This window comes from Sander vitreus, chromosome 12 (assembly GCF_031162955.1).
Source record: "Sander vitreus isolate 19-12246 chromosome 12, sanVit1, whole genome shotgun sequence".
NCBI lineage: Eukaryota > Metazoa > Chordata > Actinopteri > Perciformes > Percidae > Sander > Sander vitreus.
Window position 1 is genome coordinate 16,888,331 of NC_135866.1, and position 23,295 is coordinate 16,911,625.

At 39.3% G+C, this 23,295-nt stretch overlaps 1 protein-coding gene across 5 annotated transcripts in view; it reads right to left on the minus strand.

Moving 5' to 3' along the window:
• myripa (myosin VIIA and Rab interacting protein a) overlaps positions 1-23,295 on the minus strand; it is a 42,577-nt gene that overhangs the window by 6,500 nt on the left and 12,782 nt on the right. For 3 of the 5 annotated variants that reach the window (XM_078264159.1, XM_078264156.1, XM_078264158.1), the window contains 10 exons: positions 22,592-22,813; positions 19,040-19,176; positions 13,873-13,953; positions 12,189-12,286; positions 10,786-10,866; positions 10,464-10,607; positions 9,316-9,451; positions 8,587-9,113; positions 6,088-7,857; positions 3,071-3,253 (listed from right to left, as the gene is read on the minus strand). In XM_078264159.1, coding sequence (XP_078120285.1) covers positions 3,071-3,253; positions 6,088-7,857; positions 8,587-9,113; positions 9,316-9,451; positions 10,464-10,607; positions 10,786-10,866; positions 12,189-12,286; positions 13,873-13,953; positions 19,040-19,176; positions 22,592-22,813 — 3,379 coding nt within the window. Of the gene's footprint in view, positions 1-2,316; positions 2,505-3,070; positions 3,254-6,087; positions 7,858-8,586; positions 9,114-9,315; positions 9,452-10,463; positions 10,608-10,785; positions 10,867-12,188; positions 12,287-13,872; positions 13,954-19,039; positions 19,177-22,591; positions 22,814-23,295 lie in introns of all 5 variants that reach the window. The other 2 variants (XM_078264161.1, XM_078264160.1) reach the window with 2 other exon arrangements.

Below are 23,295 nucleotides of genomic sequence, written 5' to 3' on the forward strand. Positions count from 1 at the left end.
AAAGAGACACAAAAGTCATAGTATAGTATGTCGAAATAAGTCATAAAAAAGTCATAGTATAGTATGACGAAAAAAGCCGTAGTATAGTATGTCGAAAACAGTCATAAAAACAGTCACAGTATGTATGTCGAAATAAGTCGTAGTATAGTATGTAGAAAAAAGTAACAAAAAAGTCATAGTATAGTATGTCGAAAACAGTCACAAAAAGCCGTAGTATAGTATGTAAAAAAACGTCACAAAAAAGTCATAGTATACTATGTTGAAAAAAGCCATAGTATGGTATGTAGAAAAAAGTCACAAAAAAGTTATAGTATGTGGAAAAAAGTCACAAAAAGTCATAAAAAAAGTCATAGTACAGTATGTCGAAAAAGCCATAGTATGCCAAAAAAAACACACAAAAAAAGTCATAGTATAGTATGTTGAAAAAAGCCATAGTATAGTATGTAAAAAAAGGCCATAGTATGTTGAAAAAAGGCATAGTATAGTATGTCAAAAAAAGTTACAAAAAAAGTCGAGGAATAGTATGTCGAAAAAAGTCACAAAAAAAGTCGTAGCATAGTATGTCGAAAAAAGTCACAAAGTAAAAAAAAGTCATGGTATTCTATGTCGAAAAAATGATGAAAAAAAGTCAGTATAGTTTGTAAAAAAAAAAAAGTCTTCAAAAAGTCCTAGTATGTCGAAAAAGTCATAGTATAGTATGTCAAAAAAAGTAATTACAAAGTCATATTATAGTAGGTCAAAAAAAAAGTCATAGTATAAGATGTCGAAAAAGGCCGTATAGTTTGACAAAAAAAAGTCATTAAAAAGTCATAGTATAGTATGTCCAAAAAAAGTCATAAAAAAGACATAGTATGTCAGAAAATAAATCATGAAAAAAAAGTCAGTATGTGAAGAGTTGAACTCCCAACCTTCATTTTAACTGTAGCAGCTTATCTCACTGAGCTATTTGTGAAGCTTGCAAGGTACTGGTTTGGCGTTGTATAGTATGTCGAAAGAAGTCATAGTATAGCATGTCAAAAAACTCATAAAAGTCATAGTGTAGTATGTCAAAAAAGTCATTAAAATGTCATAGTATAGTGTCGAAAGTCATAAAAACGTCATAGTATAACATGTCGAAAAAAAGTCAGAAAAATGTAAAAGTATAGTATCCCATAAAAAATAATTTGACTCATAAAAAATGTAATAAAAAAGTAAAAGTATAGTATGTCATAAAAAAAGTCAGAAAAATGTCATATCATTTACATTATAAAAAGTCATAATATAGTCAGAAGTTAAAGTTGGCCTGGAACAATCTGGAAAGGCATTCTGGCACCTTTGATTAGTAAATAAATGAGTCAGTGAGTCCATGAATGAGGCAAGTGCCTGTGGTTAGGTCACACGTTTGTAATAATAGCAGGACAGTCGCGAACTATCTGGTAAATTCAGTTAAACAGGGGAAGATCACGTTGTCAGTAGCCTACCGGTTACAAACAGCAGATGTACTGCTGAGCCGGTGTTTTTAGCTGAGCTAGAAAGAGAATATTTGGTTAAAACAGTCGGTGATGCTGTTTTGCCATCATTGTTCTATGTGAAGTTAGTTGTTGTGTTTTATGTTTAGTAACTGCGTCTGACTCTGTTTAAAAGATAGCCTTTTCAATGCTTGTCAGCAATCAGTCCTAAGGATAACTTAGGAGGCAATTTGGCCTCATGTTCTCTGATTAATTTGGCACGCAGTTAACACACCAGTCATAATTTATATTATGACTGGTGTGTTAAGTTATAATGAAAACTCACCTCCTGGCAATTGTTCCTGTGTTCTTTACCACTGTTTTGGTTAAATTGGTTAAACTGTAATGTTAAATTTGACAATTAAATTTGGAATATCCTCATCCCCTCCCTGGATCTTAGGGTTCCCCCACCTGCCAGATCCCACTTTAACCCCTAAGTATAATATGTTATAAAAAATAAAAAGTCATTGTATACTTTGTCATAAAAATGTCAAAAAGTCATAGTATAGTCCATCCATCCATCCATCCATCTTTGTCCGCTTATCCGGGTCGGGTTGCGGGGGCAGCAGCTCCAGCAGGGGACCCCAAACTTCCCTTTCCTGAGCCACATTAACCAGCTCCAACTGGGGGATTCTGAGGCGTTCCCAGGCCAGGTTGGAGATATAATCCCTCCACCTAGTCCTGGGTCTTCCCCGAGGCCTCCTCCCAGACGGCTGTGTTGTCTGGAGCTTGGTGCTCCTGGTAGGGTATTCCATGGCAAAGTGGTCTCAGGTAAGGGGCCAGACAAAGAATGGTTCAAAATGAATCATCGAGGAAGAGGTGAAGTTACCCTGGCCGGAGGAAGCCCGGGGGCCCCCTTCTGGAGCCAGGCCCAGATGGAGGGCTCGTCAGCGAGCGCCTGGTGGCCGGGATTGCCACGGAGCCTGGCCGGTCACAGCCTGAAAAAAGCAATGTGGCACCTCCCTCTCCATCCCATGGGCCCACCACCTGTGGGAGGAACCGCTGGGGGCGGGTGCGCTGCCACACAGGTGGCAGTGAAGGTCAGGTGCCTCATAGTATAGTATGTCATAAAAATCATAGTATATTTTGTCTTAATAATATTAAAAAGTTATGGTATAATGGGGTCATAAAAATATTAAAACTGTGGGTGAGTGTCCTAAAATGTATGGATAGGGTCTTAAAAAAGGTCTTAAAATGTATTACATTTAACTTCAGGAGTCCTGCATATACCCAGCTTCATTACCTTAATCAGTTAATGTAAATGCTTTGTGAAATTTTAAGAAAGATCAAGCTTTTCCTTCTCTCAGTAAAAGTATTATACAGTACAAATGAACCCTTCAACAATGAAGCATACTGTATGTCATAGCGTGCATAGTATTTACAGTATATGTTAAACATCTTAAACATTGTGCTTTAATCTTACTATAAAGATTACCATAAAGTCATATTTTTATAAGCCCTTCTACACAACATATCTACATATTGAAGATACTCTTTAATTGGACTTATTGTACTAAAGTATAATTGTATATGCAGTGAACTGTTCCTAGTGTTTTACCATTAATAATAAAAAGCTTACTTACATTCTCCTCCAGTCTGGAGAACTGTTGATCCAGTTTCTTTGGGTCTGTGTTGGGGGGCAGAGAGGCGCTAGAGAGTCGGGGGCCGTCTCCTCCCTCCACCCCCTGCAGCAGCAGCTCTTCAGTGGCATTCAACACCTTCAGGACCTCAGTGGTGATGCTGCGCAGAGACACCGCCGTGTACCTCTACAACACAGAGACAGGGTGGCTCACTGAAATCTTTGAACACCTGGTATTTTGCAGTTTGATAAAAAAGTAAAATTTTATTTGAAATGTTATTCCGCCTCGCGGTTTTATGCCAACCAGTCAAGTTGTAGTTAACATCCATTCTGTTTACAGCCATTTAGTCTGTTCAGACTCGTATAATATAGATGTGAAGGAATTTAATTAAAATGTACTAAGTGTATTTCGTCATAATTAGCGTATTCATTCTTAAGTTATGGTCAAAAATGTGTTTTTTTTTATGTCACATTGACAATTGACAACCAAAATCTTATCAGTTCATCCTTAAAGTGCTCATATTATGCTTTTTAGCTTTTTCCCTTTCCTTTATTGTGTTATATATCTTTTTAGTGCATGTCTTTTTTGTGCAGGTTTACAAAGTGAAAAAACCCAAAGTCCACCCCAAAGGGACTTACCATCTCCAACAGAAAACACTGTTCACAAACTGCTCCAAACAGCTCTGTTGTAGTCCAGCCTTAACGTGCGTCACTTTGTAACACACGTTATAATGCTCGTCTAGCTGCTAGCGTGGCACACCCTCATACTCTGCTTCTGACTGGGTAGTAGTCCTTACCTACCTACTGCACGTGCGACTCCCAACAAAGATGGAATAGAACGAGATGCCTGTAGCTAAAACAGAGAGCTCAACACTCAGGGTGAAAAGAGGAGCTGCAGCAATGTGTAGTACAACAAAAACAGTAAACCTATTCTGATATAACCTCTAAATACAATTATGAACCTGAAATGAGCATAATATGAGCACATAAGTCCAAGAGGACATTTATGCAAAACTTGAAGAAATTCCCTTAAGGCATTCCTGAGATATCATGTTCACAAAAATAGGACAGATGAACGGACAACCCGAAAACATAATGGCGTAGGACGGGCGTACGCCGATTCCTACGCAAAGCAAGGCATTTATCAATTAGAACGTGAGCGTAGGCTGCGATAAAATCTCACGTCAGGTCTGAAATTGTGTACGCAAGTTTTCGAGTCAGTGTGGACTTGCGGTGCAGCATATAATCAGTTTAACAGGAGAAGGAGAAGTCATTAGTTGATCACTTATCAGCAATGGCAGATCTGGCTCTTTTAGAGGACCTCTATGTGCCGGTACAACAGTGCACACGTACGCACACGGGCCACGGTGGAGCGCTCCATCGGATTGATTAAGGGCAGATGGCTCAGCGAGGGGGAGACCCTACTATACACGGCAAAGTCTGCAACATTGTTTTAGCCTGTCGGGTTCTGCACAACATCGCGCAGGAAAACAGGATGCCATAAATGTAGTGATGGATCCAGATGACCCGATGCCCAGAGAGCAGCCTGATGTTTTGGAAAATACCAGTATGACCAGCATGACCAGCATAACAGCATATTAAAAATAAAGTTAGGAAGTTAGATGCATGCATGAAACTATGAAAGCAAAGAGAGAAGAAAAAAGTGAGTAGAAAAAGTGCAAATGAAGTACACCTACAGCTTAAAGTGCCATACTGCCTTCCTAAAGCAAAACAAACCCTCACCTGCTTCAGCAGAGTTGAGATAAACTCTATTGTTTTGTAAAGCTCCATGTCACTACCCTACAGCACACAGAGAGAAACACAGAAGAAGAAACCACAGGACAGACAGGGAGAAGTAAATCAGCATCAAACCGAGTTGATTAGTAGTTTAGTAGAAGTTACATTGTTATTAAGGAGTTACTCAAATGTAAGGGTTTTCTTCTAAGTGAGCCTTTGTTCACATTGAGCACTGTGACCAAGTGGCAATTACAAGATGGGTCATTTTAAAATGATGTATGATGATAAAATGTGTATTGGTCGCACAAATCATCTAGCAGATGCCAATTGACAGATTTAGGGCCCTATCTTGCACACGGCGCAGCGCAAAGCCCAACGCAAGTGTCTTTGCTAGTTAAAGACCGACACAGTTGTCAATTTCCCGTCCAGCGCCCACGTCGTTTAAATAGCAAATGCACTTGCGCCCATCTTTGCGCCCATGGGCGTGCTGGTCTTACAGGGAGGTGTGTTCAGGTGCATTCTTGGCGTATTGCTATCTTGAGGCAGTGGGAGGTGATCGCGCCATTGACCAACAAAAACCTGGTCTTGCATTGTTATTTTAACAGCAAATTAGTAAAATGCGCCTAGGCTTGTGCACAGCGCGCGCACACTATGCTTGTTACACACACACACACACACACACACACACGTAAGCGCAGCAGCACACAAACATGCAAAACATTACAAATAAAAGCATTACGGTGCAAATCCGCCATCATAATAGCAATGCGCCAATGTACAAACGCGCCTGGCTTTTAAAGGGAATGGGAAATGACACTCCGATTGGTTTATTGCATGTTACGCCCAACCCACACATATGAATTAATGAAGACACTAGATCGTTAAAATAGGGCCCTCAGAGGAGAATGGACAGGAAAGAAACAAACGGTTTGGTATTTCTGTGAGAATAGGTACATGATCTGCTTTTAGAGGCCAGACCAAGTGAGGCTGTAGCATCAAAACCTCTGAATGCATTTCCAAATGTGCAACGGTGCGTTTTATTGCTAATTTATTCAACTTTTCCTTTGTTAAAGGGAGAATGTGTCATTTCCCTTTCAAAAAAGTTACATAGACTCACTTTAATGCTAAAATCACAACAGACTGTTGTGGAGAACATAGGGTATACATGGGCTTTTGAAACGGCATAGGACTTTTGTTACTGCAGGGAGTGTTAGCCACCAGAGGTAATGTTGCATGTATTATGTATCACTGTCCAGAGTGAGATTAAAAAAATATAGTTCTTACACTTTGAATCTCCTCAGGTGACAGTAAACCCTCCTGTCGAGAAGACACTTCCTTAAGTCTTATATCCATTTCTTTATTTTCAAAAGCTTCCTCTGCAGTATCTTCTTGCGTCTCTATCATTTTCCACTCAGTCGTGACTTTTCTGTCCTCTTGTTCGTCATGATCCTTAAGTGTCTCTTTAATTGCTAAATTTCTTTTTTCTTGTGCATCTGCATCTTTTTCCTGCTCATTGTCATTTTTACCTGTGGCATCTCCACTCTCCTTTTTTCTGGAAATATCTCCTCGAATTTGCTCACATACATTTTCTCCTGCTCTCTCTCTCACAGCCGACTCTGGCATCAAGTTGTCGTCTTGACTTTGGACCCCTTTAGCACTTTCCGTCTCCTCTGATTCATTTGTGCTTTGTGCGTCAACAGCGGTTTCCTCAAATCCATTTTCGAACCCAACTTTTACATTCTCATCTGTGTCTACTTCCTCTGGCTCTCTATTTATGCTCCTATTTTCTGCAGTTTCATCCTTCGATGTCTCTACCTGCATGTCGTCCAAAGTCATCATTAACATGCTGCTGATTATTCTGTGAAATTCTGCATCTTCCTCATCGCTGTCTACGGCTGTCTCCTGACTCCCTTTGCTTTCTCTAATATTTTCCTCTTCCTGTCTCTCTTCTCCTTCCTTTTTGTCTGGCCACTTCTCTTGTTGCACTTTTGTCTCATGTAAGGATAATATCTCCTCCGTTTTCTCTGTTTGATCTTGTTGGACATCTTCAACTTTTTCATCACTGCTCTCCGTCTTTCTTTCCTTAATTTCATACCTTAAATCAAACATTGCCACATCCAAATTTCCAAATGATTCTCTCCTTTCCCGATTCTTTCGCACTGCTTCCTCCCTCTTAATTCCTCCTTCATTTACTTCCTCCTCCACCTCCTTCTCTCCAACTCTATCCAGCTCATCCTCAGTGGAAGAATACTGGGAAGCACTAACTAGACTGGCCAAATCACGCAGTTGAGTGGCATGGACGTCTTTTTCCGCCTCCAGTTTCCACAGCTTCTCTTCGTCTATCACTTCCTTCCCCTCTTCACCTCTGCCTGCTCGGTCTAACTCATCCTCCGTGGATGAAAACTGGGTGGCGTTGGCTTGGTTAGCTAATCGGCACAGTTTCACTGCCAGCTCATCCTCCTCCTCCTCGTCGCCTGTCTTCTCTTCATCCATGACTCCAACTCTGTCCAGCTCATCCTCTGTGGAGGAGAACTGGTTGGCCCTGACTTTCTTTTTAGAATTAAGTCCATCTGTCTTTTTCACCTTTTGCTCATCCATATCTTCATCCCTGTCTCCTTCCCATTCTTCTTTACTCTGACCAGCTTTGTCTAACTCATTATCAGTAGATGAGAAGTATGCGAGTTTGGACTGTGCGATGAGCCTGAATAATCTGTATTTCATCTCTTTATCATCTATGTCTTCCTCTTCCTCTGTTCTATCTTCATCCAAGTCAATCTCCCTCCTCCACAGCCTCTCATCTTCTTCATCTCTGTCCTCACTCCCCCGTCTCTTTATCTCCCTCTGTCCATCATTACCAGCATCTCTCACTTCTTCTTCTCCTCCGGTGGAGGACTCAGAAACGTGGCCTGCTAGCTGATTTAGCGTAGGTTTTAGCGTGAGCTCCTGCTCAATCTGATTTGCTCCATACCCTGTCATGTCACCCTCGAGGTGAAAAGGTTCAGGGGTTCCAGCATCAGAAGAATGTTGCAAATGGTTGTCTTTGTTGCTGTTATCCTGTGAATGTAAGATATAACAGATTTAAGGATATATGTATATTTCTGTGGTGAATGAAGTATGACTTTCTCTAATGTTTCGAACATTTGCTTTTGAGCATTTATTATTTGTATCTGTGTAATTTAGGCAGCATTTCAACTCTACAAAGGCAAATAACACAAGACCTCTGCACAAGCTATACCAACAATTGTTTGTATTTTATTAAAGTTTTATTATATTCTTAGTTGCCATTAATTAGGTACACTAAACTAAAACTGATTACATCTAATACAACAGTCCTGCAATAAATTCTACCTTCATGTGAAACTGTTTTAAAAAGGGCAATGATTCAACTTTATGGTCATTTATGAGGCTGTGGTTTGTGGTGCTGTTGAATTAAATTACAGTATGTTATACTGAAAGGTGTTTCTAATATGTTGTCCACCTCCATTAATACCAATGAGGGAAGACAAGAGAGCAGATTTTTTTTCATTAGTTTATAAGGAATATAGGGTACTTTATTTTTATTTTCGAATAATCTTTTATTCTTATTTATTCACAACAAAAGAAAGGAATTCACAAACCTTTACAGGAACTTTAACATGTTATAGAACCAGAATTGGCAGTTTCACATGGTTATGTAAAGCCTACTTGGCTACATCATTATTTTGATTAAACTCTTTTTTTGCTGTGAGTCATAAAGATATTCCCATCTCATCAGTTTGTAGTTTAATGCAATTTATTTCTTACCAGCACAGAGGAAGACGACTCTTTTTTACTCTTCTTTTTCTTCCGCGATCTCCTGACTTTTTCCACCTCCGGCTCTGCAGCCACCTTGCTCTCCTCTTCCACTCCGGCTCTTTCCACATTAAAGTTCACATCGATGATGCTGGTCCTATGGGAGGTTGACGATCGCCTGATCTCTGCGGGTAGCTTCCTCTTCCAGTCCCCCTCAGAGTCTGAAGACAGATCGTCTCTGCTACCTCGGCGGCCCATCAGCAGGGACGGGATCCTGTCGCGGGTGTCCTGCAGGTTGGAGTTCGAGTCTGTCATGTTCCTGTTGATCTCCTGGAGGACGGCACCCCAGGATCTGTCAGATTCGGGTTTGGTTTCAAGGTCAGAGCCCATGCCTTCGTAGGCGGACACCACTTCAGACTCCCTCTCCAAGGCACTGAAGACCAGGCTCTTCCTTCTGGTCAGCAGGCTGGGACGAGAGAGCTGAGCGCTCTGCAGGGCGATCCAGTTCCCGTCTGGGCTCTTCAGCACTGAGGACACACCTACACACACGCATGCATGCACACACACAGCAATTACTTTTTGATAATCGATTAAGTAAAATCTTTGAGCTAAAATAGAATTTGATGCTTCTCTTGGTTAATAATAAATGGAATATTTTGAATGTGCAAAGATAACCAATTACTGGCACAACAAAACCTAAAACTGGTGCATTTATAAAGTTAAAGAGAAACAAGAACTTACCAATGTTGTCCAGCCGGTCTACACTCTTCCAGGGTGACATAGCTAACCTACCTCCGTCCTTCTTTAGCTCCTGTAAGGAGTCTTGTATCAGACCTGGAGGGTAATTGTCCAACAGGGAGAAGGCAGAGTGTGACCTCTGAGAGGAGAAAGATGAAAAATAAAATGAGTGATTGTTGTGTCACAGTCACACTGGATGTCTGACTCTGCAATAAGATGAAGTCAGTGGAGCAGGTTGACCAGGTTAACCAGCAGAGGTCAGCACATGTCACCATAAGTAAAATACTCATTCTGCAGAAAAATGGTCCCTGTCACTGATATATAATCTTATATCTGACAATATTAAGATTGCTATTACTGATGCATTAATGTGTAAGCAGCATTTTACAGTAGCTGCTTGAGGAGGAGCTAGTTTTGCAAACTTTATATACAGTTTGTTAGTTTAGTCCAGTGGTTTTTAACCTAGGCGTCGGAGCAGTCTTTGATGTTTTTTGCCCCCAACGTCTCCTCCGAGGCAGCGCGGCAATGGTTATGTTTAGGGTTAAGGTTAGCTGCCTGGAAGGCGCCATTAGAGGCAAAAAACACCATTGAGTGGTCAGAGCGCCTCCAAAGAGTCACAAGATAAAGCCGAGGGATCGTGAGATGATTAATGAAGCAAGAAATCTTTGCTTCGTTTATTAATAAATATTAATAATATAATTATTTTTTTTATTATTATTATTATTAATAATTTGACCTGTTGAAAAGAAAATTTAATATTTTTTAAACTCTTAGTTATTGATATTGGTTTGAATCTCAAAAATCTAGAACTGTTTAGGCTCAAGTTTGTGAAACTAAAACTACTAAAACTAAACTAAAACTAAACTCAAAACCTGATCCATGATTTGCTAAAGCTTCATTATGTTATTTAAATTAAACCATCTGAGAAGTTTAGAGGGGATATTTGTTTTGCAAACAACTCGAAAGACATCTGAACTCAGTTTTATTTGTAAAGAGTATCAAGCCAAAATAGTTGGCAACCACTGGTTTAGTTACATTTTTAATAATAAATGAAAGTGCAGTACTAGATGCACTTTTCACAACTGTTTCTTCTACACAGCCATTGTACATTTATTATGGAGTAAAACTTTAAGTGAGTGTGACTTGTTTACCCAGAGGGCTGGTTGGTGTTTAAGGGAGCTGGAGGCTTGATCACAGTCAGACTGATCATGATAAAGGTCAGTGTTACGTTCAACTGGCCAATCCTGGTCATATTCTGCTCTCATCTCAGCCAAAGCCTTCCTCGTATTAATAATCTAAGAGACAGAGACATGATTAGTGCTGCATATGGCTCTGTATAAACACACAACACAGGTCTGCAGGTTTTAATGGTTTTGCTTTAAGATGTACTTGAAATCAAAATAATCACACACTATAAACGGTTACTGTGCAAAGTGAGTGTTTGAAGCTCAATCTAAATATTTCATTTCTTACTTTTTGCACAATAGTTTTGGCTAGTTCCTCAATGAGCTCTCCTCTGTGCTCCCGCAGATAGTGAGCCTCATTCTGCTTCTCCTGGTAAACAAACACACCCAACACACAAATAAGAAAGCTATGCAGCACCACGCACACAAAAATACGCACTATAAGCTGATTACACCTCCAAACACATGCTCTAAATATACATACAGTATTTGCTGTAGTCAGTTCAAAGATTAGATTAGTGAAGAAATACATATTTTCTAACACACTGTAGTATTTTAATGTATTCTGGGATTGTTCTGGAGTTGTATATGTTTGAAAAATGTATTGAAGTTATGGTTAACCAGTAGAAGACATGCATTACGCTATTTAGCCACCTAGGAAAACATTGTGAGATATGAACAAGGTACAGAGATTAATTGCAATAGGGGGCCGTGTTGTTTGTACAGTATTTGTTCCGTGTCTCTTTGTAGTCATTTGCATCTCTTGTTGAAAAACGGCAGCTGAACTTCAGTATTTCCTTTACACTTGAGATGACGCCAGGCTGTCATACTTCTGTCCAAAACGTCCTGTCACAGCAGATCCACACTGACACAGGTATTATACTAAACACTTCAGAACAGTTTGCAAAATATTTTAGATGCAGAACGACAAATAATCAGTTTAAACAGAGACTCTGTTCAGTAATCCATTGATGAGTCAAAGCCTCCCTCATGTTGTCATGTTGGTTTACAAACCTTCTGCATCTGAGGAGACCAGGTAAGCCTGATCTACAAAAAAAAAAGAAATCTATGTTTTGTAGAAAGTTTATCATATCAATAAGTGTCTCTTGTGAAAGACGGAAGTGTTTCCAGGTTGATAAACAAAGGGAACTTTATGTAGAGTGTAGAATACAGGAATTAAATTAAAATATAATCTGTTATTTTTCCATTAGAGTTTGTTATGAACAGCGTTCTAAAATTGTGAAGTAAAAGTAATTTCTTTGTTATGTATAAGACCAATGATCCACGTTATTTTGCATTGTTTTGTCGGCCTAACAATGGCATTGTCTTACACTGTAGTATTAAACTGTCATTTGTATTGCAGCATAATCCTGATGGTTTTCCATAATCTGATTTAAACTCTGACTCAAGAGAAAAAGCAGAGAAATCAGATTAAGGAGGAACATGATGAAAGGACTGCAGAGGATACTGTACTTATTGAAGTATGTGGTGCAGACCAATAAAAAAAATAGCATACTTCAGTGTCTACAATACAGTACTTTCTGAAAAAGGTAATTATAGTGCACAGATGTAAATTAATGTCAAAGAAAACAACTTAACGGTTTTGGGACACAGTGCAGGACAGTGTGTGCAGATAAGCAATTCAACAATACATGTATAATGACAGACTATTTATATGACAAGATAAACAACCTGATTGGCAATGTCGGACTCAGCCTTGGAAATGGCCTCGTCTACAGCCTCCTCTGCCACCCGCGAGGCCACAGTGAGTGTCTCTGCCATGCTGTGGTCTGAACACAAAGAAACAATCACTTGTTTTGTTGTTACCCGAATGATGCTTTAAATCAAAGTAAAAGACAGAGACGTGACCATCAGCCCGCTGCAGCTTTTCATTCATGTTTGCGGGCCACTAATCCTGTTAGTGCAGTGAACTGGGAGAATGAGGAGAAATGAGGGCAGAGCGGGACAACAAACAAGAGAGCAAAACAGACTGAAAAATCACTGTTTGACATGCCAGAAGACCACAGCATAAATCAAGATAAAAATGCATCCCTCCACTGCTTCATCTGCTGTAAAGCACTAGGTTCTGGGAATAAATATAAATTCATGGATTCATGAGAGGATTACAAAGACCCCAAAATGAACTTGAACTGAAAACGCACTCACTGTTAAGAGGCTGAATTACCAACTGTGGCAACTGACTCGTGGCTCCAAAGATTACAGGTTTACTGAAATAATTGAACAACTGACATGGAATGGGTCTTACAATGACTCCTGCATTTTTACCTTTTTACCTCAATCATGAGGCCCTGTGTCAACATCTTGTTGTAACACACATTATGGAAAATACACTTATTTTCTTTTTTCTTGTAGAGTCACATGAGAAGATCAGTATGACTCTCAAATTTGCCCATTCAATATGAAGAAGGAGCCAGCAGCTGGTTATCTTAGCTTAGCGCAAAGACTGTGAACAGGGGGAAACAGCCTGGCTCTATTCAACATGACAAAATCCACCTACTAGCACTTCTAAAGCTCACTAATTAACACGTACTGTATCTTGTTAAATCAGTACAAAAAACTAAATGGAAAGGGCCTCAAGGTTGATCTTGTGAACCAGATAAATAGCACTTAATCAGCTTCTAAGCAAACTAGGTTGGGGAATACACAGCTCATTTTTGCCTCGGGGACCCTTAGAAAGTTAATCCGGCCCGGTAGTGGCATTAGCTGTACCTTATTTTATATTTGTGTACTTCAGTACCACGTAGAGAGCTACAACTAATGCTTTTACTAGTGCAGTGTGTGTGTGTGTATATATATATATATATATATATATATATATATATATATATATATATATATATATATATATATATATATATACACACACACACACGCTACTAGGGTATTGCTCCTGCACGCCAACTTCTAGTATTTGTGCCACTACAACTATGATTATATCTTTTGCTACAGTATCATCACTACTACAGTAGGTGCTTTAAGGGACTCAAGCACTGCTATCACTACTACAGTACCACTAGTATGAGATACAGTATTTATAATGCACAAAACCTGAGTTGGCTATTCACATATGATAAACATGTACAGTACCTGGGAGATGAGGAAAAACTTTATAGGGTCAACTTCTTTCTTCTGTTTCTCAGTGCATACTTTCTTTGAAATGTTACACATACACATAATGTAAACAGAGATTATGTCGAAGTATATCCTTTGGTTTTGCATACGTGCTACCAGAAGATGTCTTGGCACAGAAATAAAATATTCTATTAATCCAAAAATGAATTTACCAAATTTCTCACATAAATAGGTGTACAGTACAAACGAAGATCTGTGAAATCATTATAAAACATGTCTGCACCTTCACTTTGTCTGTAGAAGGTTGAGTCACTCCCACAGATGCTGCCCTCATTGCAGATACTCTCCTCGTAAGCGCTGCCCTCTGCGCGCGCACACACACACACACACACACACACACACAGATTTCATATACATGAAAAGACAGATGCAGTAGATTCACATGGGATGACGTCATCCTGAAACTATACCAGGGTTGTTTTTTTTTGTTTTTTTTAAATCAGATGGGACATTAAGCAAAAAAAATGAATAAATACAAAAAGTAAAGTGTGCCCTTCGTGTTTCACTTGGTCGTTCACTTTTAATGTGTGTAATGGCTGTATCATATGGTATCAACTTAATGCATCAACTACAGTATATAGTCTCTAATAACAGAAAATGTCATAGAAATTATAATTACTTTGCATATGTTATTAATGCAGGAATCTCAAATGAATTGTCCCTAATGAGATTTTATTTTCCCCTCATGAGAGCCTCGTGTGTTTTGTTGTCAAGTTTTGGAAAAAATAGATTGCCATGTATTGTGCTTGGTTACTTTTTTTTCCCCTCATTAAGTCAGACATTCCTTTAAAATATTGCATGCAATTGAAGATAGATTTTCTTTCTATTTTTTAGTACAAAAACCAAACTAATTTTATTGGTTTCTCTAGTGAACTTTTATTTCAGTTGGGACAAATTATAACTTATTACTGTACTATAACTGGTCTATTCCATTTGTATTTTATTTCATCTAATTGTGTCATTTTGTTAATTCCGCCAAGGAGATTATGTTTTCAGCTTGGTTTGTCCCATAGACATATGAAATAGTTTTGTCCTTTGTTTTTTGGTTTGTTTGTCAGCAAGAGTAAGGAAGACTGCTGGCCCAATTTTCATGAACTTGGTGAAAAGGGTGTAGCATGGAGGAGCAAGGAAGAACCCATTACATTTTGGAGCAATCCAGATCACAGGGCGGATATACATTATTTTTCACTTTTGTTAACAATGCAAGATTTGCATTTGTGCTGCTTTCATGTGGTGTCAAAATAATTAGAAAAACAACATCCTGACTGGGAAGATTCACACTGCATTAACATTGTGAGATAGGGCATGCCTTGGCAGAGGTCTGCAGTCTCTGAATAGATTTGATTGTGGTTTTTATTGCTTGTTCTTAAATCCCATTCTAATGCTTTTCTTTGCCATGTGAATCACTTTGAATGGCCTGTGTTTGAAATGCTCCATTTAAATAAAGCTGCATTGCCTACAAATTTAACCCAAAACAACAAAATATAACTATAAACAGAATTAAGAAAATACAAAAAGGCATAAGTTGATGACATATCTGTGCTGTTAATATAGTTTAAAAACATAACATACAGGACATCTGCCCTTAAATTATAAAGGTTTGAGATCTTAACTACATAACTTCATTTTAGAGCGTTTGTGATAGATCAGCAGAGTTCAGTCAGTCAGTTTCTCCTTTTTAACTGTGAGCCCTAATCTCTTTTCATGTCATGTAAATATTCATGCAACAATGCAGCCATTTGTAGTTATGTAAGTGCATTAGAGAGGCCGCGTGGTATTACCAGGTGACCTGATCTGTGCCGCTGGTTTAGAGGTAGAGTAGAGTACACAAGGTCACTCCCAATCATTTTAAGGGGCAAAGAGACTTAGACCAACTGTTGATTATTTTGAAAATGCAGAATGCACTCTACTCTTATATTGCTAAAAACCCCTAGAGGCAAGCATAAGTTCACGGATGTGAGATATCCTGTGAAGACAGAATTATGTATTTTCATATTCTTTGCAGCATGGACTTTGTTACTATGACCCCTGGTGGGAGGGTGTGTGGGTGTGTGTGTGTGTGTGTGTGTGTGTGTGTGTGTGTGTGTGTGTGTGTGTGTGTGTGTGTGTGTGTGTGTGTGTGTGTGTGTGTGTGTGTGTGTGTGTTTCTGTGTAACATCTAATGAGTTTTGACACATTTGGCCGCAGCACAGGGACATGAAAAAGACTCATGACCAACACAGTTAGCTCCACAACATCAGCTAAAAGGTCACAGTAACCCTAAAGGCCCCATGAGACTCTCAGGAAGGTGAACTGACAGCTTCATACATGAGTATATGTATGTCACTGTAATATGTTTATACATAAGAAATATACTATTGTGATGTGCATCCTAAATGTATATGATGTATACAGTAGGAGCTACAATCATAGTAGATTAAGTCATACTTGTATCAGTATAACATTTAAATTCTAACCAAAGATTCTCAAGAAAATTAGGAATCATACTGTAGATTAAATTATTCTTTCCCGGTTATAAAAATACAAATACAATCTCACCGAGATCATCAAGAGCATGACAACATGTAATGTCAAACATTGTAATGTCAACCCTACAAAACACTCCAAATAATAAGTCTTTGTAACACACAATGTACCACAACCTGTTTTGTTCTTGTACACTTTATACAGTGAGTGTTTATATAAATAACAATGATAATCCTAGAGGATTAAGCCTCTAGCGCCACCATGAGGTCCACATTTGAGGTGTTTAGTTAAATATAACTAAACACTTTCAGATTGATTGCCCTAAAATTTGGTACAGACATTCATAGTTCCCTCAGGATGAATTGTACTCAGTTTAGAGATAATTAGGAAATGTTAGCATGCTAACACGTTAAACTAAGATGGTGACTGTGGTAAACATATCTGATCAGATATAGTCTTGCTTTGCCAGACCTTCTTCCACAGCGCTGCAAAGGAGGGTCTGGCTAGTCCACACAGCATTCCGGGATGGGAGAAAAATGTGCTCTGGTTTATTGGCATTTCTTTAAACCAATCACAATTGTCTTGGGCGCTAAGCACCGGGCAGAGCCACTGTGCCTCGGGTAGGAACTTGTTTTGGTGAAACGTGTAGATTCAAAAGGTCGTTTTAGTCATGCAACAGAAAACTCAGATTGGACAGATAGTCTACCTAGCTGTCTGGATTTACCCTACAGAGATCTGAGGAGCAGTTAACCATTGTCCTCATAAATCGACCAGAGTTTAAAATTCCAACACAAAGAAAGTGGAAGGTAACTGACATCCGGCCAAAAAGAGTGAAATAAGGCGGAATTTCAGGTGGCAACGGAGAAACCCCGGAAGTGGAACGTCGTGGATATAGACTAGATCAGATGTGATCACGTTAGCATTGACTCTGTGAGCACGTTAGCATGCTGACAATTTTCCCAAAGCACTGCTGTAACTAAGTACAGCCTCACAGAGCCGCTAGCATGGCTGCATAAGCATCAAGTAATGATTACTATGTCTGTATGCGTTTTCTTCCTCAGGGTCCCTTTGTTATTTAGCTTTACTCTTTAGAGGAGGATGTCTCTGAGCAGTGTTGCTGGGCTGTGGCAGTGTGCAGGAACCGGAGGGTTGCTGGTTCAAGTCCCCGTACGGACCGAAGTACAGAGTGTGGTAGCTGGAGAAATGCCAGTTCACCAAAATCCCAGTTCACCTCCTGTTATAAGGCCTGAGAAGGTTTGTAATTCAGGCCTGTGTTTAATGTGTGCGCAACTGTACTAAGAGTGAAAATTGTGAATTTCCCCTCGCGGGATAAATAAAGGCATTCTTCTTCTTCAAAGTTACATCAGCAGAGCTTTCCATGAGTCAGACTATGCAGATATGTGGAATTGGCAGCTGAATAAACACTGCTTAATTTCCAGTGTGGGTCAGTCATAAACCAATTCAAATGTATGATACAGTGTGCTTGTGAGCAGAGAAAGAGAACTGTTAACCAGAACGAGACGCTGAAAGATGGCCTGATGCCAGCCCACATCAGTCCTCCTCCCACAGGGGTCACAGCTCTGCATCATCTGCAGCTGGCGACCTCTCCTCCACAAAACACTAACAATTCTCTGAAATCCCTTGTCTGTTTAATCAGATCAGAGACTCTGAAGTAATGGCCCGGAGACGCACTCCTCTGCCTTCATCGTTCTGTCCCGTACATGCTGGAGCATATGCTGCTGGGAGAAGGTCTTTAGGCCCAGACACACAGAGCCGATAATCGGCCGTTGGACAGTCTGGCGAGGTCAGTGACTCGAGTCTGTTCGGTGTGTTCCGTGCCATTGTCCTTCATTTTGGCCGATTTGACATGTATAATCGGCGGGGCGGGCACTGCCGGCAGTCGGACTCAAATAACTTATCTGATTGGTAGAGTGCTACCCCGGAAACGGGGAGCGGAATGAGCGTGACTAGAGTCTCTCAAAATCTGACGAAAATCTTTTAAACTGACCTTTGTCGATCTGAAATGAAGACAGATTCAGCAACTGCATGGCCTATTTCTCGCTTAAAATGTTTTCAGAAACACGTAGTTCGTTGAACTATTTTAGTACAATATGAGATTGTATTCTGAACAAACCGCCATGACAGTCTGTCTTTGAATTTCCGGAGAAACAAGACCCACGTGACACGTTCGTCCAATCAAATTTTCATTTTTGGGCGACAATACAGATAGGGCCGCCTGCTGTTATGGAGACGTATTACGTCTCATTTCTTCGGTGTGTTCTGAGGCATTTTTTTGACCAACTCGGGGAGACTGATCAGTCCAACTGCCTTTTCTGCCGACGGTTGGCCGTCTGGTTGGTGTGTAAGCAGCTTTATTCAAAGCACTGTATAGTACTACGAATACATTTTCAGCATCGCTGGCTCCAGCAAAGCCGCGTTTGTGCTGTATGCTTCACATTCAGATGTGCAGGATAGCTTAAAGGAACACTACTCTGAAATAACAACATGAGGGTATCAGAACAAAACATTTAATACCGACTAAAAAGATGGACCGGGCTTGTAAGTAAGCTTTGAGGAAATTATTATACGCCTATTGTTAAACCTTTGTTTTTTTATTAAGGTCAAGAATGATGTCCACAGTCAATTTAAATATAACTGATGTAGCCTATTAAATGATGATCGACACATTTTTTCAGTCAAACTTTTTTTTTTTTGTTGTTACAGCTAACGTGTTAGCTAGCAGTTGTCTCACCTGTCTTACACCTACAAGCAATTTGGCTTGTAGAAAAAGCTCTGGTCATATTCAGGATTTCAAAACTCTTGCAGATCTCATTTCTTTGCCAAAATGCGTCACATAAGACACATCAAGTCTCCACCAAAGTTAACATGTTTTATCCACAACACTAATAAACAGAGTGGTTTACCAGCAAGTTCTGAAAGTGCGCTGTGCTCTGCCAGGTGCTTCCTGTAAAGAGTCTTCAGCACTTTGGCACTGCCGAACCTCTTAAAGCGCGTCTTCACATTAGTGTAGAACCACTCTAGTGACTGTGTCTTCAACAACCTGAGAGAGACACACAATCAGATCTGCAGTTTAAAATACAATCACTATGTATCTTATTCTGATCTTTGTCAACATTTTTAATCAATCTTATACCAATACAGCAACCTGAATAAAATAAACTCACATTAACAGGTGTCAAACGCTGCATACTTTGTTTTATTGGTAATATTATATGCTGATGATACAGTTTGGGGTATTAAACTGTCCATTCCACTTCCTACTACATAATAATGCTAACACCAGCTGATAAACTGTGCAGGAATATTAACTAAACACTTTTTTGAGTTAGTTTATGGATTATAATAGCAGTGAGATAGTATGCAGGATACTTGGCATAAGTTGAACCTATATAAAACATTTGTCTGGCAGAGATTAGTAAAACAGAAGTAATTTAATACAGTGTATGTCACACACACACACACACACACAGAAATATTTCAACCCAGACTTCTAAATGACATTATTGATACATCAAATATGTCTAAAAAGAAATGCCACTGAACATTAATTACGTTTCTAAAGAATTGAGATCTCCACTTTTGAGCAAAACTGAAATTTTGAGGTTTTCAAACACTTCATTTTCTGCATTCAGGTGTTTTTTTCTGCAACAATTTGTGCATTTTCTGCACCAAGTTATGGTGCAAATGTCTTTATTTATGTAAAGGAAACTATTGGGGGGGGGGGGTTGCACTGGCCAGTTTGGATTTTGGGGGGGGGGTTGGAACCCCCCATCCATCCTGTAAATTACACCTATGAATCAAATAAGGAAGGAACATTAATGAAAAGGCTCAGTGGTCAGAATCTCTACCAAGCCCCCCAACGGCAATCATTTTAAGTATTAGCCGTTCAAGTAGCATTGTAAATCTAAAGGTTTATTATACCGGCATCTTACTACATAAAACAGCCTTTTCTGTCAAAGTTTGAACAGTTACTTCATGTGCGATATTCCTGTATATGTGTTGTCAGTGTACACACGTGTAAAAGAGGTTTTTGATGTCAATCTAATTTATGTATGTCTCATCTTCAAGTCTCAATATTCAAGATTAAAATAAACTGGGATATAATTGAATGTTTAAGAATGACATTCGGGTATTGCAGAGATATTCATGTCAGCATGTTTAATGAATTACCATCTGTTGAGTCGGTTGAGTTGCAGAGTGAAGGGAGCTGAGTGAGTGTGTGGACAGTGAGTACAGTGGCACTCATAAGTTTATGAACCCATGCTAAAGTTTACTAAAAAGAGGAATAAAGAAAATCATCTTTTGGAAATTGATCTTAATGTCTTAATTTAAAAAATGAGGAAAAATCCAACCTATAAGGACACCAGTTTTCTTTGTGAATGAATAATGTATCGTAAATAAATAAAATGTCCTTCCTTAAAATACCATAGAGGCAAGCAGATGTTTTATTTTTAAAGGCCAGTTATTTCATGGATCCAGGATACTATGCATCCTGATAAAGTTCCCTTGGCCTTTGGAATTAAAATAGCCCCACACAGAGATTGGCATGGTTTTATTTCAGTTAACCTAATAGCTGGTTTGATTTGCATCGAGAGATGATTTTATGGAAAGTACCCCATGCCAATCTCTAGGTATGGTGAAGGGTATGCGATGATGTGGGGCTATTTTAATTCCAAAGGCCAAGGGAACTTTATCAGGATGCATAGTATCCTGGATCCATGAAATAACTGGCCTTTAAAAATAAAAATCTGCCTGACTCTATGGGAATTTAACATAGGGGTGTACTTACTTATGCCCCCTGTATTTTAAAGGAAGAACATTAAACATTTATTTACGATACATTATTCATTCACAAAGAATCTTGGTGTCCTTAAAGGTTGGATTTTTCCTCATATTTTTAATTAAGGCATTAAGATCAATTTCCAAAAGATGATTTTTTTTATTCCTCTTTTTAGTCAACTTTAGCATGGGTTCATAAACTTATGAGTGCCACTGTATGTTGACAGGAGGTGACTAAGTCTAAGTGTGAACCATCTTTAGGCAACTCCTGCAGTCTGTGGTCGTGTCTCATCATACAGACAAGTGGAGAAAACTGTCAGTGAGGCTTAACTAGCAGCTCTCCTGTCACATCTGTATTTCTAATTAAAAATAACTGATGCCTTCATCATTAAGTTGACAGCTGAGATGGAAGTAAACAATATTATGGCTTTTTCCTCTGATAAGTTGTTGGACAGCTTTAGACATTTCCAGGGAGGTAATTATTGTTTTTTAAAAGTACAAAATCATGAATTTTAGGTTATGACATTTTTATTTAAGTGTGAGAAGGTTCAGTAGTCTGAAGTGAATTTTAAAGTTTTAATTGCCCATACTGTATGCGTTATTGTGATGACTGTCCAGGGTATACTCCCCTTTCTGCCCAATGCCTGCTAGGATACAGTATCTGTATACAATAGTTATTTTCTATTATACCCCAGGCTTAAGAAACATATAGAATCACACCAATCATATCCTTTAAAAGTAAACGTCAACTCTCTAAAATTTGAACAAAAATAATCTTTATCACTTCATAGTTTCTAATTCATCCAATAGGTTTAGCCATTTTCATGAACAAAGTAAACTAGACATTTTTTCTTAGCTTAAAACTATAGTGCGTAGTTTCTGTCGGCCCCATGACGAATTCTAACACTGTCAGCACATCCACATGACACAAGCCTTCTGTGATCACGCACCACCCCCACTCCTCCTCCACACAGTTGCTAGTATACACAGAGGATTAAAAAAAATATGAGGGACTCTTCAGAAGAAGTAATTATCTTCACTCGAGCTTCTGCGCGCGAAAGTTGCCACAATTTTCTGAACATAGCCATACTGAGAAATACAGAGAGTGTTTTGTGGAGCTGATAGTCTTAATTAGCTTTGTAGCATCTCATTTAGCACTGGCTTGAATGTAAAATATGTCCATTAATATAAGAGTCCCGCACTAAAGCTTTAAGCTTAAAATCACCAAATTTCGATGTGACACACCACAGCAAAATGGAAATACAGTGAACCTCTGAATGGTGCATCCAAAATCGTTCTGTGAAATTAAACAGAGAAGCTGCATGCAACACTATAACACTAAAAAAAAAGACCATTTTGATAAAAGAAAAGGAGAAAATTGAAATTTTGTTGCTTTGAACACCATAGTGAGTCTCCTTTTCTCTGTCATGTTGTGTTAAATTGAGTGCAATTGGTTCATCCAGTGGAAGACTTTATCCTGTTCTGTATCTAAGTGACTATGTTGTGAGTAATAAATCCATCTGCCAAGCAGCAGAGTAAGACTTTAATGACCTTTGATGTCACTGTCTCATGTACTTGACCCCACCATCTGGACCACTACCACCACTACTACTACCACCACCACTACCACCGCCACTACTACCACTACTACTACCACCACTACTGCTCGACCTTACCTGCTCTTCTGGCAGGTGGAGCAGAGCCAGGCTTTGTCCTGCTTGTTGTAGACCCGGCAGGCCTTGCAGACGTTGTAGTGGCAGTCGTTGCATTGGCGCTTTGTGTTGAGCAGGAAGGTGAAGGGCGAGCAGCAGCGGATGCAGCACCGCTGGTTAAAGTATCTCTGCCGTGACAGCAGGAGGCAGCGACTGCCCTCCTCGTCCAGCTCCTGCTTCAGTTCACTGTGGGGAGGAGGGGAGAGAGAGAGTGGATGGTTAGAGGGAGGATAGTGAAAATAGGACTGTGTGTGTGTGTGTGTGTGTGTGTGTGTGTGTAAACAGGAAAAAGAATATTTATGTATAAATTACATATATACTGTAAGTCTGGATATATGTGTGACAGAAAGATATAATTCCTCTCTGTGGGTTTACTGAGTCAAATAGGATGATCATCACAATGAGGACATGACGTACACATAAACACAAAGCCAGTCACACTGATCCTCTGCGTCCCTTTAATGAAAATGGAGCAGAAATTAAAGTGGTTTCACAAAGTCGGTAATTTTAATCATTTTCTAAAGGTCATTAAAAAAAGGTAAATGATTGGGAAAAAAAGCAGCAATATCTCCCTTAATGTACATTACTTATTGCAAGTTGGTGAAATGCCGTCAGAGTTCATGTAAAGGTTAAAGCAGGAGGATGTGCTGAATAATACATCAGTGTGT